General features: G+C 44.5%; 1 protein-coding gene across 2 annotated transcripts in view; it reads right to left on the bottom strand.

Moving 5' to 3' along the window:
* The window catches only part of LOC144682873 (ankyrin repeat domain-containing protein 42-like), a 51,422-nt gene extending 42,685 nt beyond the window's left edge, over positions 1–8,737 (bottom strand). For both annotated transcript variants that reach the window (XM_078545702.1, XM_078545703.1), the window contains exon 1: positions 8,599–8,737. In XM_078545702.1, the coding sequence (XP_078401828.1) occupies positions 8,599–8,641 (43 nt within the window). In that variant the 5' untranslated portion in view covers positions 8,642–8,737. The remainder of the gene's footprint in view (positions 1–8,598) is intronic.
* Between the last annotated feature and the right edge of the window lie 8,708 nt (positions 8,738–17,445).

The raw sequence follows: 17,445 nt of genomic DNA, 5'->3' as shown, positions 1-17,445 counted from the left end.
ATAGTATAAGGGTGATAAAAAAGAGTAGGGCTGATTAGGGATAAAAAAGGGCACTTGCACATGGAGGCAGGAGAAATAGCAGAGGTATTAAATGAGTACTTTGCATCTGTCTTTACAAAGGAAGAAGATGCTACCCAGACCAAAATGAGAAAGGAGGTAACTGGTACACTAGAAGAATTTGCAATTGGGAAGGAGGAAGTTTTAGACAGGCTACCTTTACTTAAAATTGATAAGCTACCAGGACCGGATAAGATGCAACCAAGGGTACTGAGGGAAGTGAGAGTGGAAATTGCAAAGGCACTAGTGATAATCTTCCAGTCTTCCTTAGACACAGGGGTGGTGCCAGAGGACTGGAGATTTGTGAATGCTACACCCTTGTTCAAAAAAGGTGCAAGGATAAAGCCAGCAACTACAGGCCAGTCAGTTTGACTTCAGTAATAGGAAAACTTCTGGAAACTATAGTTCGGAACAAAATCACTAGTCACATAGACAAGTGCAAGATAATTAAGGAAAGCCAGCATGGATTAATTAAGGGAAAATCATGTTTAACTAACTTCTTGGAGTTTTGAGGAGGTAACAGAGAAGGTTTATAAGGGCAATGCTGTTGACGTGGTATATATCGAATTTCAAAAGGCACCTGATACAGTGCTACACAACAGACTCGTGAGCAAAATTCTAGCTCATGGAATAAAAGGGAAAGTAGGCACTTGGATAAGAAATTGGCCGAGTGACAGGAAGCAGAGAGTAGCGATAAATTGTTGTTTTTCAAATTGGAGAAAGGTCTGCAGCTGAGTTCCCCATGGGTCAGTGTTGGGACCCTTACTCTCCCCAATATATATTAATGGCCTAGGCTGTGGTATCCAGGGCATGATTTCAAAATTTGCAGATGATACAAAAATTGGAAACATTGTCAACTGTGATAAGGATAGTCCTGAACTTCAGAAGGGAGTATACATGTTGGTGGATTGTGCAGACAAGTGGCAGATGAAGTTCAATGCAGAGAAGTGTGAAGTGATTCATTTTGGCAGGAAGAATATGGAGAGACAGTATAAAATAAAGGGAGAAACTCTAAAGAAGGTGCAGGAACAGAGGGACTTCTGTGTATATGTACATAAGTCATTGAAGATGGCAGGGCATGTTCAAAGAGTAGTTAATAAAGCATACAGTATCTTCGGCTTTATTAATAGGGGCGTTGAGTACAAGAGTAAGGAGGTCATGTTGAACTTGTATAAGACACTAATTAGGCCTCATTTGGAGTATTGCATCCAGTTCTGAGCACCATACTTGTGGAAGGATGTGAAAGCACTGGAGAGAGTACAGAGGAGATTCACAAGAATGATTCAAGGGACGAAGAACTGTAGCTATGAGGTTAGATCAGAGAGGTTGGGACTGATATCCTTGCACAAAAGAAGGCTGACAGGAGACTTGATAGAGGTATTCATGATCCTGAGGGGTATGGACAAGGTAAATAGCGAGAAACGGTTCTCATTCAAGGGAGCATCAAGAACTAGAGGGCATAGATCCAAAATATTTGGCAAAAGGAGTAAAAGTGATGCGAGGAAAAAAATTTTCACCCAGAGGGTGACTGGAGTCTGGAACGAACTTCCTGAGAGGCTGGTGGAGGCAGGTTCGATTCGAGGTATTCAAAAGGAAATTGGACTTCTATCTAAAAAGCAAGAAATTGCAAAGTTACGGGGGTAGCAGGGGAGTGGGATTAGGTAGCTCAGACAACCAGTGCAGATTTGATGGGCCAAATGGCCTTCTTCTGCACTGTAAAGATTCTGTGATTGTGCACTGGACCTATCAGCCATTTCAGAACCCATCACATTGGACTGGAAGAAGGTCATCCTCAATCCTAAGAAGATGGCAGTAACCAGGAACTTAACTGGATTACCGGTGTAAATAGTGTGGCTACAAGAGCAGATCAGAGGCTGGGAATTCTGTAGCGAGTAACTCACCACCTGACTCCCCAAAGCCTGTCCGCAAGGCACAAGTCAGGAGTGTGATGGAAAACGCTCTACTTGCATGGATGAGTGCTGTTCCAACAACATTCAAGAAACTCGACGCCATCTAAGACAAGACAGCCCACTTGATCGGCACCCCATCTACCACCTTAAACATTCACTCCCTTCACCACCAATGCAGTGGCAGCAGTGTGCACTACCTACAAGATACACTGCAGCATCTCACCAAGGTTCTTTCAAAAGACTCTTCCAAACCCATGGTTCTACCACCTAGAAATATAAAAGCAGTAGACACATGGGAACACCACCACCTGCATGTCCTCCTCTTAGTCACACACCATCCTGACTTGGAACTATATCGCTGTTCTGTAACTGTCGCTGGGTCAAAATCCTGGAAATTCTTCTCTAGCAGCATTGTGGATTGAACTACACCACGTGTATGGCAGTAGTTCAAGGTGGAGGCTCATCACCACCTTCTCAAGGGCAACCAAGGGTGGGCAATAAATGTTGGCCTAGCCAGCATTTCTTTCATCCTAACAATAAATTTTTTAAATGTACAAATGACAATGAAAAGAGAAAAATGAAGTTAATGCTTCAGGTCTGCATCACAGACCTGAAACATCGGGTTGGGTTTTTGTCTCCAGATCAGGAACTGTGAGCCAAATCATTTCTAGATGTTGCATTCCCAACTTCTAAAAGGCAGCGTTTTCACCTGGGAGTCAGATACAGACTAGAGTCAGGGCTGCCACCTTCCAAGGCTGCGACAGAGGCAGATGGAGGCGAGACCAGCAGGTTAGAAGGCCTTTGTTTACTGGGACATCAGCCTAGTTCCATTCATGGTTGTTAGGAATTCTAGCCCTCACTCCTCAGACCATCTGGCAACTGTATGAACAGAAGCAGGATGAACAAATGGTCAGGCATCTGTTTTACCACATGGTCTCATTCTGAATGATTGGCTGAGCTCAAATATTGCCTAATGCATTCATCCCTTTAGAAGGTTGCTTACACAGCTTGAAGGGGACTGCTAGCTTTGCTTGACTGACAGTTTTACGAGTTTGTAATAAGTTTTTCTTTCTTTGAAGTGGGTTTCAATGCCCGTTTGCTCATTTGCAGAAGACTGGGAGATGTTATGTGGAATAAAGGTTACTTCAATGGGACTTTCACTGCCTGCGTTTGATTGACAATTTTGAGAATGTAAGAGGGGCAATTTTTTCAAAGTGATTTTTGAATAGCTTTTTTTTTCCATGAGCATTTCAAAGCTTTGAAAGTGTTATTATATGGCTCATTGGTTGTGTACCTAGTACAAAATGGAAGAATGCCTTAAAGGCTCAACAGATGACAGAACGTTAAATCAATGTGAAAATCAAATCACCAAGTCACCTACAAACATTCATATCTGATTCTCCATACTGCAAAAATGCAGAAGGTCACTCTATCCACTGGACAAGGTACTCTAATGCATCTGAACCCTTACACAGCACTGATCAATTTAATGGGACAGAATTTAATGCAATTGATGCAAATTTACTGATTGGATGAATGTTGGAAAACCCATGTCACTTCGGAGGGGGAGGTTTGACCGGATTACTGGCCAGCATCAGTCCTTCCCCAGAATTCATGACTCCAGGGGCAGAAATCAGCCTGCCAAGAGCTGCCGAACAACTGAAGCCGGCAGCTCTCCATTATAGTGACCGCCACTGGCAGCTGTGGCTGCAACCGATAATGCACAAAGGAGAGGTTTATCACCGAGAAACTCAAGCCACAGGTGAGTGAGGATGAGATGGGGATTTTGGGAAGGGCAGTCTGGACCAACCATATAAATACTGTGGCTACAAGAACAGGTCAGAGGCTAGGAATTCTGGGAGTGTAACTCACCTCCTGACTCCCCAAAGCCTGTCCGATACCTACAAGGCAAAAGTCAGGAGTGTGAGTGCAACTCCAACTACACTCAAGAAGCTTGACACCATCCAGGGCAAAGCATACCGCCTGATTGGCATCCCATCCGCCACCTTCAGCATCCACTCCCTCCATCATACAGTGGCAGCAGTGTATAACATCTACAACTTGCACTGCAGCAACTCATTAAAGCTGCTTCGATAGCACATTCCAAACCCTCGGCCTCTACCACCTGGAAAGACAAGGGCAGCAGATGCATAGGAACACCACCTTGGAAGTTCCCTTCCAAGCCACACAGCATCCTGACTTGGAAATATATCACCATTCCTTCACTATTGCTGGGTCAAAATCCTGAAACTCCTTCCCTAAAAGCACTATGGGTGAACCTACATCACATGGACTTCAAGATGGTGGCTCATCACTTCGAGGGCAATTAGGGATGGGCAATAAATGCTGGGCTAGCCAGCAACGCCCACATCCCATGAAATAATTTTTAAAAAGGTTGCAGAGGGGATTCACAGGAGGCGGTTTAGAGGCGATGTTGCATCCCATAGTCCAGCACTAAGTGCTTTTGAAAGAGGGACTACCCCCATCCTAGCACCCCCCCTCCACAGAAGATCATTCTGACAGCATGGAAAAGCTGTGCCACTCACATGTAATCCTTGTGCCACCACTAAATTCTGGTGGGCTCAGGGATAATTGGTGTCAATTGGCTCAATAATGAACCTAATTGACAACCACCGCAAGTGAGTAAGTTTCCCCCATGGACCCACGTCAACCTCCAACTTAACCAGGTGAGATTTTCCCGCCGCCAGGAGACTGATGTCTGGCCTCTCGCATGATCAAGTAGGCCTGGTCTCCATGTTTCCCACTGTAAATGGCTGTATTAAATCCAGATTATGGTGTCTTACCTTTTAAGGCCAGAGCCCTATGATCAATCACTGTATTGAAAACATACTTAAGTCATCAAACACCATTACATTATGACAGTTGAAGTCAGCAAGTGCTTTTAGACTTACCTTTCAAAAGGTACCCAACTCCATAGCAGGCTTCCCCCAAATTTCATGAACTGACATACCTGGTGTGCTTCCCACAGCCTTCAAGAACCCACCTGCCTCCACAAAAATAGCAATGACAGGGAAAATTGAATTTGGAGCAGGCGTTTAAATGACAAATCTAACGTCACTTTCTGTGGGTGTCAGGTTGCAACCTGCTATGTTTCTCAACCCAGTGAAAATGGCAGACCATGGGAATCAGAGGGGAAATATAAAAATGTGGCCCTGCACACCTCCTGTTTCATCCTTACCACATGGGTCAGCTCAGGGTCAGGAGATGAAAATTCAGCCCAATAACTCTGTTTTTCTCTCCATAGATGTTCCTGACAACAGACGTTAGGTTAACTAGTTTATGATTCCCTGGTTTCCCACTCTCACTTTTCCTAAGTAGCAGAGTGAGATGTGCCATTTTTCTAATCTAAAGAAACAGTTCCTGAAATCGAGAGATCTTTGGAAGATCATGATAGAGTATCTGAAATGCTCTGACCTAGTTTCTTTAAACCCTGGAATGAAAATCATCTGGTTCCAGAGATTTTTCATCTTATTGCTGATCTACATGTTGCCCCCATCAACATTCTCCAAAAGCACAGTTTTCGCTTGTACCTTGACAACACCCCGCTCTACCTCAACACCTCCACTGTTGCTAATCATCAGACTGCTTATCTACCATCCAGTACTGGATCTGAAGAAATTTCCTCCAATTTAAAATTGGGAAGATTGAAACCATTGTCTTCAGCCCCTAATCCAAATTCCATTACCTAGATACCTACTCTATCACTCTCCCTGGCAACTGTCTGAGACTAAATAAGATTGTTCACAACCCTGCTGTCATTTTTCACCCCAGGATGAGCATCCAACCACATATCCACTATATCCACATATTCACTAAGATTTCCACCTTTGTGACATGGCCTGATTTCACCACTGCCTCACTCTATCTGCTGCTTAATCCTTCAATCATGCCTTTGCCACCTCAAGACTTGACCAATCCAACTCATTCCTGGTTGACCTCCCACTTTCTACAATCCATAAATGTCATCCAAAACTTTGCTGTCCATGTCCTAAATTGCACCAAGTGCCAATCCCCTATCATCCATGTGCTCAATGATCTACATTAGCACCCAGTCAAGCATTATCTTGATTTTAAAACTCTCATCCTTCTTTTCAAATCCCTCCCTGGCCATGCCTCTTCCTATGATAACCTCCTCCATCAAACTTCTGACACATCTGCGTTCATCTAATTCTGGCCTCTTGAACATTCATAATTTTAGTTGTTCCACCAATCATGGCCATTGCCTTCTTCTACCTAGGCCTTAAGCTCTGGAATTTCCTCCCTAAAACCCTCTGGACTCTCTACCTCTCTTTCTCCCTTTAAGACACTCCAGGAAACCGCTCTCTTTGACAAGTGTTTGAGATTTTCCCTAATATCGACATATTATAACTAATATCATTATTTAATTTTATAAACTCTTGTGAGGCACCTAAAGATGTTTTATTATGTTAAAGGTACGATATAAATATAAATTGTTGGTATTTCTTCATTAAAGTTAACTTGCTTACATTAATTTTGGTGAGTCCCAACCTCTGATTCAATACAAGCTGTCCTGGGAAGTCCAGTAGGCTAAATTCTCTCAACTGTAAATACTGATGCAAGGTGATTGTTTAACATGGCCACCATTCCTTATCAGCATATACAACAAGATCACCATTGACAGTTTGTAAAAGGCCCACATTGCGCTTAAAATCATTGTAAAAGTTTTTTAATATTACTTGCAGGTTTTTATTCATTCTCCCTTTTTGTTGCTCTGACAATGTTTCATCAATTCTTTGTATCTTTCCCATTTCCCAGCATCTGTACTGTTTTTCATTGTTCTATGATTTCTTTTTCATATTATGTTATCCCTTTCCTCTTTAGTTGTCCGTGGTTTTATTCAGCAGTAGATCCTTAGCGGTATAAACTGGTACTATATCCCAAATTATTTTTTGAACATCTTCCACTGATCTTCAATCATTTTACCTATTAACAAATCTGCCCAGTTTATTGCTTACAGCCTGTCCCGACCCATTGAAGTCAGCCTCACCTAAATCTAGAATTTTATTAGCTGTTTTGTATTTTTCCCTTTTAAACACAACATTGAAATCAATTATATTATAGTTGCTATTAGATAAATGTTCACACACTGTTAGGTTCTTAATTAAACCTGATACAGTGCTCATTACTAAACCTAATGTGGCCTGTCCCCTTGTTGGTTCTCAGGCATGTTATTGCCAAAAAGCTATCATGAACACTCTCATGAAATTTACTACCTTTCTGACATGAGCCCATCTGCTTGTCCCAATATATATGGAAGCCAAGACTCCTCATTAAAAATACTTTGCCATGTCCACATGCTTGTCTAATTTCTGCATTGTTATCTGCCACTTCACAGCTGCTACCAGAGGGCCTATAACAACTCCCAACGGCGTCTTACATCCTTTTCTATTTTATAAATCCTGTGCTTAGTTTCCACTGCCTGCTTTTTTTTATTCTTTCATGGGATGTGAGCATCACTGGCAAAGCCAACATTTGTTGCCCATCCCTAATTGCCTTTGAAGTGAGAGGTTTGCTAGGTCATTTCAGAGGGCAGTTAAGAGTCAACCACATCGCTGTGGTTCTGGAGCCACATGTAGGGCAGACCAGGAAAGGAGAGCATATTTCCTTCCCTAAAGGACATTAGCAAGCCAGATTTTTTTTTTTTTACAACAATTGTCATGATCACCATGAGACTAGCTTTATATTCCTCAATTATTAATTAAACTCAAATTCTACCAACTGCCATGGTAGGCTTTGAACCCATGTCCCCAGAGCATGGCTTACTAGGCTAGTGACATACCAGTACACCACAGCCTCCCTTGACTTCACTACCTTCTCATTATATCGTCTCTCAGAGAAGTAATTTCCTACTTAATCACTAATGCTTCTCCTCCCGCTGTGCCAGATTCCCAATTCTTCCTATAGACCTTATGGTGTATTTAGTTCACAGTCCTGACTATTATGCAGCCTTGACTCACTGGTGGCTACCCTATCATACCCTCAAGCGGAATTTGAGCCTGCAATTCATTCAATGTGTTTTTTTATTATACTCCATGTATTGGTATAAACACCTATTTGGGCCACACACCCTAACCTGTCCAGATACAAGATATTCAGGTTAACAGCAGCATCTATGTGAAACAGAGCCTTATAGTTACATTGTAACTAAATAACACTGACCATATCAATAATTTTAAACTAAAAATACTTGGATATATTAGGCATAAAACAATACAAACGAGTAATTTTTTTTTATATATTCTGATGATTTCGTCAACAAATTAAATGATTCAAAGAATCTAACAGAACAGGAAGGGCCAATCGTGCCTGTGTCCACTCCGAAAATGCTAATAATCCCCTGCTCATTTCCCATTCCTAATTCAGCTGCTGCATTCGGGAATAGAGGCTTTACTTGTCAATTAAATAAGTTTCCATTTGTAGAATATTTTTCCGGGTTTTTTTTTTCTCCAGCGAAACTAAAGGCAATGTTTCAGATCTCTAGCTACATTTAATACGCGTTCCAGTCTTTCTGAATGAATGTTTCCTCCCCGCTCCCGTCCCATTGCTGCTCACACTCGGTCCCTCTAAAGTTCCCGGTGTGTCGCATTACCTAAGGCGGCTGCAGAGACCGCGGGCATAGCTCCACCTTGCATCAAATGATCTGAGACCCGGGTAAATGTTCACTATCTGCTCTTTAGCTCGGAGTGTGGCAACAACTGTAACCGACTTGATTAGCAACGGGAATAAACTTCCGGTGTTACTGGAAATGGCAAATTGCTTTCATTTCCGGAGAAAGGACTCTCGAAAAACAAGTGGAGAAAGACAGAACTCACTCCAACTGAAAGAGAATGAAAGTTTAGGGTCAGAAAGGGAGAGAGAGAGAGAATAGAGGCTCAGGCTAACAGAGGGCGGGGAGAATGGAGCTTAGGGTGGGAGTGAAAAGGAGCATAAAGGTGGGAAATTGTAGAGCCGCAGCAAAGATGACAGAAACAAGATCATGAACGAGTTTAAATAGGAGTTTGAGAATTCTAAACTGGAGGCATTGTAGATCTGCAGGGATAGAAGCAATGAATTAGCGAGGTGCATCATATATGTGGGCAATAGAGTTTTGGATGAGTTGAAGCTTAGGCTGTGTAGAGCGTTTGGAAGCTGACCGCATATGTTTGGATGATATTCTGAAGGGTCAACATGCAGATGTGGGGAGAGAGAGAGACAGTACAGTTATTCGTTTGGGACTCTAGAGGGAATGATACAGAATGAGGAAGAGAAGCCATTGCTGGAGTGGGCCTGGCTAGGATTTAATAAGAGTAGAATCAATTGAGGGACAATCTGACTGAACTAGACAGTGGGGGAGAAGTGTTTAGAGGAGAATGGTGTGCAAGATTATGTTAAAGGCTGCAAAAAGGTTGAGGAGGGTAGGTGCATCACACCTGTCATGGGAGATGGCATTTGTTTCTTTGATTCGGTCTGTTTCAGTGCCGTAGTATGGTCAAAAACATGATTGGAAAGATTCAAACATGGAGTTGCAGAAAAGATAGGCACGGATTTGGGAACCGATTACATGTTTAATCAATAAAAATAGAAAATTCTGGAAACTTTCAGAAGTCAAGCAGTATTTGTAGAAAGAGAGGGAAAGAGAAACAGTTAATGCTTTAGGTCAATGACCTTTCATTAGAATATGTTTGAGGACTTTGTTGGGGAGGCGGCAGTAGTTTGCAACAATAGAAAGGAAGGGGTCAGCAGTTGGGGTGAGGGAGCCATTTGTAATGCCAGCTAGCATGTTCTGCCACCCTTACCTGGTTCGGTATGTGGTTGACTTTTAATGTGTTCTATGGTGGCTTACCAGCCCACTCGATTGTAAAACAACTTCAATGAAACAGGTGGGATCAGTCACAGCTTATCCTCCATAGCTCTCCTCACAAACCTCTGGGGTCTGAAGTCCAAATTGAGAGACCAGAAAAGACATGACCTTGTACTCTCAGAATTGAATATTTCAACCAACATCCAAGGCTCCTCCTCCAGTACTATCCTTGAGTGTGTCCTGTCCCATCGGCCAAATAGACGCTGTGTAAAGGTCAGGCGAGTCTGGCCCTGGGTGACTTCAGTTATCAACTCTGCAAAGTCTTATGACTTAAAGCCAAAAAAGGCTTTCTACCTACTGCTTCCTCTCCCTAATCTCTCCACAACTGACAAAGCATTATTCCTCTATGCTGTACATATTTGGAAAAAAGCAATGAGGGAGGGAAGGACAAAACATTTTCTCTTGTTGGGGCTTATTTGTATACTCAGTGGCTGAGTCTTGATGGACTTAGCTTCATGTGAGTTCTGCGTCATGTGGTGAGTAAAGTAACAATGGAATAACCTTTTAAATCTTGGCCTCACTAACCCACCTGTTATAGACACATCTTTTCACAATAACATTGGTAGGAGTGACGCTACACAGTCCTTGTGAGAAAAAAGTCTCATCTTCACGATGAGGGCACCCAACATTGTGTTACATGGCATGATTTTCATGTTGAGTGCAACAAAGAGATCTAGGAGCCCAAAAGTGGACACCTATGAGGCACTTGCTGTGAGCCATCAGCAGCAGAATTGTATGCCACCACAAACTGTACCTTCAGAACTGGCACATCCTTTATTCCTCCATCTGTCATGCCACTCTCCTTTGGCACGATTTTTTTACGTCCTAGTCCTAAAATAATTTTTTGCTTCTCTTCCACAGTTATATTTTTCTGTTGTATTATCTCCCACACCCAATATTTATCATTTGCCTTTTTAAAAAACATTTTTGCTCCAATCTATTTAAAAATTTTGCCTTTGATGCATCCAAGTTTCTATGTATAATGTATTTAACCCTGTATCCTACCCATCTGATATTTAAATATTTGCCATTCCCATTGTGTGATGTTTTTACCTGAACACAATTTGAGTTCAGTCCCCTTTCATCCTAGTAAAATTAGTTCTCTCCAGCCCAACAGCTTTATATTTGACTCTTTATTTTCAAGGCTAACCAAGGTCAATATTTATGAAATGTTCTGCTAATTTCTACCCACTTACATGTCATGCTTCATTACTCAAAATTGCAAAGAACACTTCCTTGTTCGACATGCAACATGCTTACATGTGAAGACAAAAATTGTTGGCGATATCAAGATTATCAAAGTTTTTATAGTTACATTAGAAAAAGGGTAATCAAGGATAATATAACTGTGGAAGAGAAGCAAAAAATTATTTTAGGAATAGGACATAAGAAAATTGTGCATTCAATATAAAGGGAAATTATAATGAACTTTTAAAAACAGAGAATCAAATGGACCAACCATATAAATACTATGGCTACGAGAGCAGGTCAGAGGTTAGGAATTCTGCAGTGAGTAACTCACCTCAAAAGCCTGTCCACCATCTACAAAGCACAAGTCAGTGGTATGATGAAATATTCCCTATTTGCCTACTTGAATGCAGCTCCAACAAAAGTCAAGAGGGACAAAGCAGCCCACTTGGTATGCACCCCATCCACCACCTTCAACATTCACTCATTCCACCACCATTGCACAGTGGCTGCAGTGTGTAACATCTACAAGATGCACTGCAGAAATTCGCCAAGCCTCCTTCAACAATACCTTCCAAACCTGTGACCCCTACTACCTAGAAGGATAAGGGGAGCAAAAGCATGGGAACATCACCACCTGCAAGTTCCCAAGCCACACACATTCAGACTTGGAAATATATTACCATTCATTTGCTGTCACTGGATAAGAGCCCTGGAACTGCCTTCCTAACAGCACTGTGGGTTTACCTACACCACATGGACTGTAGCAGTTCAAGAAGTGGCTCACCACCAAGTTCTCAAGGGCAATTAGGGATGTGCCAATGACACTCACATCCCATGAAAAGAATTTTAAAAATGAGGGTAATGTAGCAAATGAAAATAAGGAAACCGGTTAGGGAAAGTTAACATTTAAAGAGAAATCCTAGCATTTTGTTTTAACCAATAGAACTACATCACAAGATGTCATATTTTTAAACAAAATACAGACTTTATTGTACATAAAAGACTTAAACAAAACAAGCGGCATTAACTTAAAAAATTGGCCGGGATTTCCTGTGCCTGCTGGCGACGGTCATGTTCGGTGGCGTGAGTGAACAATATGGCACGATCAGTTTCATGATGGCGTGAAACCAGTTCGCGATCGTCCACACAGCCTGCCGATGGCGGGCCGCGTTCTCCACCATCGGATGTCAGGAACCTCATTGTAATACATCAACATATCGTTATTAGGCCTGCCCATTGGAATCGTTCCTCCGCCCCACCCCGCTGGCTCATCCGCCCACGTCGGCAGGAAAACACACCGGTATAGAACACGTCTTGCCAAGTGTGATGTGCAGAAATCGGAACTTACCCAGCAGGGCTTTGCTCACTTCGCAGACACCCGTGGAGCAGAAGATGCTGGAGCCCAACAGCAATGGCACACTGGAGGAATGTCCATGGCATGCTGGGTGGATTCTCATGGACATGGCTCTGCTGGGAAGCAGCACGTGGAAGTTGGAAAGTCACTGTTGGTGCTCACAAAGGATGATGGTCGAGGAGGTGGGAGAGGAGAGTCAGGGATTGGCTGGGCGGGGAAGAAGTGTTGGGGGGGTGAGGTTGGGAGGGGGTAATGAAGGTGTCAGGGGGTTGAGGTTGGGAGGCAGGAGGGGGTAATGGGGGAGGAGACTGCAACTGGAGAGGTAGGTGTAAGGGGGGGGTGGAAGATGTAAGGGAAGGAGAGGGGAGGGGGTCTGGGAGGGAGGAAGTGGTGTGGAGAGGGAGGGTGTCCGAGGGGGGTGGTGGAGAAAGGTGCGGAGAGGGGAGGGTGTCCATGGGAGGGAGAAGTAAGAGTGGAGGATGAAGTGAGGCTGGAGGAAGGAGTTGGGAGGGACTAAGGGTGGTGGAATAGGTAAGGGTGGAGGAAGGGGGAGGGACTAAGTGGTGGAGAGTCCAGGGGAGGGGGGTGCGGGAGGACTGGGAGGGGAAGGTTTGCAGAGGGGGGAAGGGGTGTGGAGGGGGTGATATGCAGGTGAACGTGGACAGGTCGGATAAGTCCATGTCTGCCTCCTGGGGAGCAAACTGAGGGTGGGTGTGGTATGGAGGAAGGATGAGAATGACTGAGGGCAGAGCGAGGTAGTAGGGTGGGAGGGTGAGGGTTCGATGGTAGCGATAGAAGGGACGGCGAGCGTGGTTGGTGGGGACCCGGAGGCAGACACGGACTCTTGGGGGTGGAAAGGAGGAGGTCGTGGAGGTTGATGTGGGTGGGAGTGGGATTTTCAGGAAAGAAGGGAACCTGCACGTTCACCTGGACATTCCCGAAGGAAAAGGCGTTGTGGCTGATAGGTAACAGAGGGGAGGTGGAAGGTGATGCTGGGTGGGTCAACTGTGATGGGGGAAAGGAAATGGGTGACTAGGGAAGGGGAAAATTTGGGGAAGCGCAGTGAAACCAGACCTTACTTGCTAAATCAAAAGTGAAATGAGTTGTGGGTGGGCGAGATGAGGTGTTGCATGGGAGTGTGATCATTGGGTGAGGTAGAAGCAGGTCAGCTCAGATGGACAACTGAAAGCGAACCCCAGCAGGCAGCATTGAAAATGCACGGGACATTGAAATGATTGTGAAATGTGAAGGATCCACGTGCGGGGGAAGTGCTTGCATGAGGCTCTGAAAGGCCCTGCCACACGCATACTTCTCCCTCCAGGATCGTCGGCCGGCTGCTCCCTCTGCGGTGACAGAAGATGAAGTTGAGGGCGTGATCAGTAATGGTGACGCGCAGGGAGAGGACAGCCTCTGAGATTCCTCAGTGGATGACCCAGGGGTGTCCAGTGTCGCTGCTCCTCCCCTTGGGTGCCCAAGGGCCTCGACCTGATCCTTGAGGGGAAGGAGCACCAGGAGGGGCATCGAGGTGCCCCGTTTCCCTCTCGCGTTGCCAATGCAGGAACTCACCCATGGCTACCACAATGGAGTGCAGGTTTACATGCATCTCTACATTCTACCAGTGTCTTCATGGTGTCCGCCATCCTCCCCATGGAGACTTCCATGCACATACATGTGGGCACCACTACATCGGAGAGCAGGCGAATGCACTCCTCTGACTCATATGCCACTCTGTTGAAGGCCTTCAACAGTTCTGTGTGATGTTCCCCCGCCTTCTGCTGACTGTCCAGGATGAGTTGGAAGGCCAAATCCAGAGGTTCATCATTTGACTCGTGCCCCACAGATGCCTCCTCCCCAGCAGTCCTCTGAGTGCCAGGGAGCAGGGGTGAACCTGTCTCCTCCTGCTGCGGACACGTCCATGCAGTAACCTCCAGATTGTGAACCCGAGCCTGCTCTAGATCTAGGTCCCACCGAGGTGTGTCTCTGCACTGGTGGAGGGTGCGGGTAAATGCTGTGACGGGTCTTCCAGGCTGTTTATTTCCACTTCTCTACTGGAGGAGGTGTCCTGTTGACTGCAGATGAGAATATGGATGGAGCTGAGGGAGTGACTGGCTGAGGGTGTTGGTCCCTTGGCAGAGCTCCCTGTGAACCAACGTAGAGATCATTAGTGCATGGCAGCAAAGTCAAAAGCAGGGGAGAGAGCACTCACAGTTGCGTTGAGGGAGGGATGATGTGGTGCAGGATCCCCAGGTGGATATTTGCCACCAACCTTATCGTTGCTGCAGGCAGGATCCACATCCTCACCAGTCAGCACGAAGGCACACTCCTCAAAGTGAGTGAGAGGCCTAATGTGGGTCACTTAGCCCCCATTCTGGGACCTCTCCCTGCAGGTGTGAGCAGGACACATGGCACTGCATAGAATGTTTGTGTGGTCAGCGGCGCCGTGGACAGGAATGACAATGTGAGCTCCAGAGGATGTGAGCCTGATGGAGATGTGAGGATGTGTGTGAGAATTATTGGTGTTGTCCCTTGAGGTGTGAGATCCCTATGGATGTGTGATTGGTTTGTGAGTGTGTGAGTTGAGAGTGATGAGAAGACTGAATTACCCTGGCGGAACGGATGAGACCATTCTTTTACAGCACTGGGTGATTGTCCTCTTTTGCAGGGCATTGACACTGACCACCACTGCCACTGTCTGCCATGATGGATTGGTGATGCCGCAGCCCGTCCTGTGGTCAGAGCGAGGGTAGAGGAAATCACGACGGGCCTCCACAGTGTCCAAATTACATTCCAGTGACATGGCATTAAACCTGGAGACTGCAGTCTTTTTGCCTTTCGAGGGCATCTTCCCTGCAGTAGTCATGGGCTGGAAGCAGTGAGATGTGTGCGTGCGGCTGGACTTTAAATATCGTGCCCAGCGTGCTGAAGCGGCAAGGTGATGGCGTGGTGGGCGAATGAGAGCCCGCCCACATGGAAGCAACGTTTTTGACAGGAATGCATAAGTAATGCGGTGGGTGTGGGATGACATGGCGTGAAAACCAGCCGGAAAACATTTTACCCGCCCGCTACTGCACTTTGTGCAAATCTGGGACGATTCCGCCAATTGTTTATAACTGCGTATGTTACGCACTCAGTTTTACTTCTTACTACCCTAAGAATTTTTTTTTAAGCACATCAACTTAAAGTTATTTACTTCTGTAGGGAACACCCATAAATATGCCACAGTCCTCTGGAGAATTCTCTTCAGCTCCAGCTATTCTCAGAGGTAAAACTTTCATTTACTGTCTCTTGATGTCTGGATGCCTCAGATCCTTGTTCTAGTGACTTTTCTAACACAACCAAGCTAATCTGCTGGCTGCTTTCTTTGCCAGAAGACTGTTTGGAGGACTACTCACAACATTTAAGAAGTATTTAAATAAGGACTTGAAACACCATAGTATACAGGGCTACGGGTCAAGTGCTGGAAAATGGGATTAGAATAGTTAGTGCTTGATGGCCGGCATGGATATGATGGGCCGAAGGGCCTGTTTCTGTGCTGTGTAACTCTATGGTTCTACTGTAGATCCACCCACAAGTTTCAAACGAGGCAATCTTCCAGCTTCTATTCCCTCACAACATTCAAACTGAGATTAAGCCTCACCTGCATTCCACATGGTGAATAATGTTAGTTTTTTATTCTGCTTACAGTGTAGGTCTATCTAACTGTCGTTTATTTTGGCTATCTTCTCTCAGTGAGCTGCAAACTGCTCAAGCTGTAACTACTACTTGGATAGTTCTGTGTCCCCCAGTTTCAGTCTGCCAATAATTTTTGTTTCCAAATCTCAGGTTCAGTTTTTGTTTCCTTAGAAACTCAGAGGGTCAGTTTCCTTTCTATGTTTCCCTTTTCTGTTTCCATTTTCAGTTCCTGTTTTCAGTTAAGTTATGCATTGTTTAAGTTTCGCCACCTATTTTATAACCCTATCTCTTCTATTGTGATCTTTTAAGTGTAATAACCTCCCAGCTTGTTTGGGTTACATTTACCCCATTTTCTACAGTTAAAACTTTAATTCTTAAAAATACAAGTTATGTTCTAAAACTAAAAGGTATATTCTAAAGCACATGAAACATGAACTAGATATTTGCAACAAAACATATGCAGAATGACAGACAGGAAAAGACCCTCCAGTCTGTTTCACAGAATTGTGATATCTTGTGCATCACAATATGTACTTTGTTGCCCACCCAAAACCATGTGATCTCCTGGGCAACACGATAAAGCAGATAGAGACCCTGGCTAATTTTGTTGGAAAATCTGGGAAGTTCCTCCATGGTTCATCTAGACGTTTGAATCTAGTTCAGATCACTCTAAAACTGAATTCCCTGCAGTACCTGTTTTTTTGTAAGAGGTGATGTCTGCACCAGCCAAAACAGGTCCAGATCACACTTGAAGGAATTCAGCAAATCAGCGTCGACTGAATAAGATGGAAGCTTGTTTCAGAGGTTCATTATTCTATGGGGAAGGAACTATCTCCTGTTAATCTAACCTCAATCCAGCATATACAAATTAACCTTGTGATCCCTGGTCTCCCTAATCAATTTATTTGGAACAAACTGTCAACTGAAACACAATGTATTCCCTTTATTATTTAATGAACCTCAATCTGATCACTTCGAAGTCTATGCTTCTTTAAAGTGCAGAGTCCCAACTCTTTTAGCCTATCATGATAATTGTGATGCTTTATACTGAGGATCAGTTAGGCAGCACCTTCCAAACCCACAACCACTACCATCTAGAAGGACAAGGGCAGCAGACACATGGGAACACCACCACCTGGAAGTTCCCCTCCAAACTACTCACCATCCTGACTTGGAAATATATCGCTGTTCCTTCACTGTCGCTGGGTCAAAATCCTGGAACTCAATCCCTAACAGCACTGTGGGTGTATATACACCACATGAACTGCTGCGGTTCAAGAAGGCAGCTCACCACCACCACCTCAAGGGCAATTAGGGATGGACAATAAATGCTGGCCTGGCCAGCAAAGCGCACATCCCGTAACTGACTAAAAAAAAAT

Source organism: Cetorhinus maximus, chromosome 7, assembly GCF_964194155.1.
Source record: "Cetorhinus maximus chromosome 7, sCetMax3.hap1.1, whole genome shotgun sequence".
Classification (NCBI taxonomy): Eukaryota; Metazoa; Chordata; class Chondrichthyes; order Lamniformes; family Cetorhinidae; genus Cetorhinus; species Cetorhinus maximus.
The sequence above is the reverse complement of the archived record's forward strand: the minus strand, read 5'-3'. Positions and strand labels throughout refer to the sequence as shown.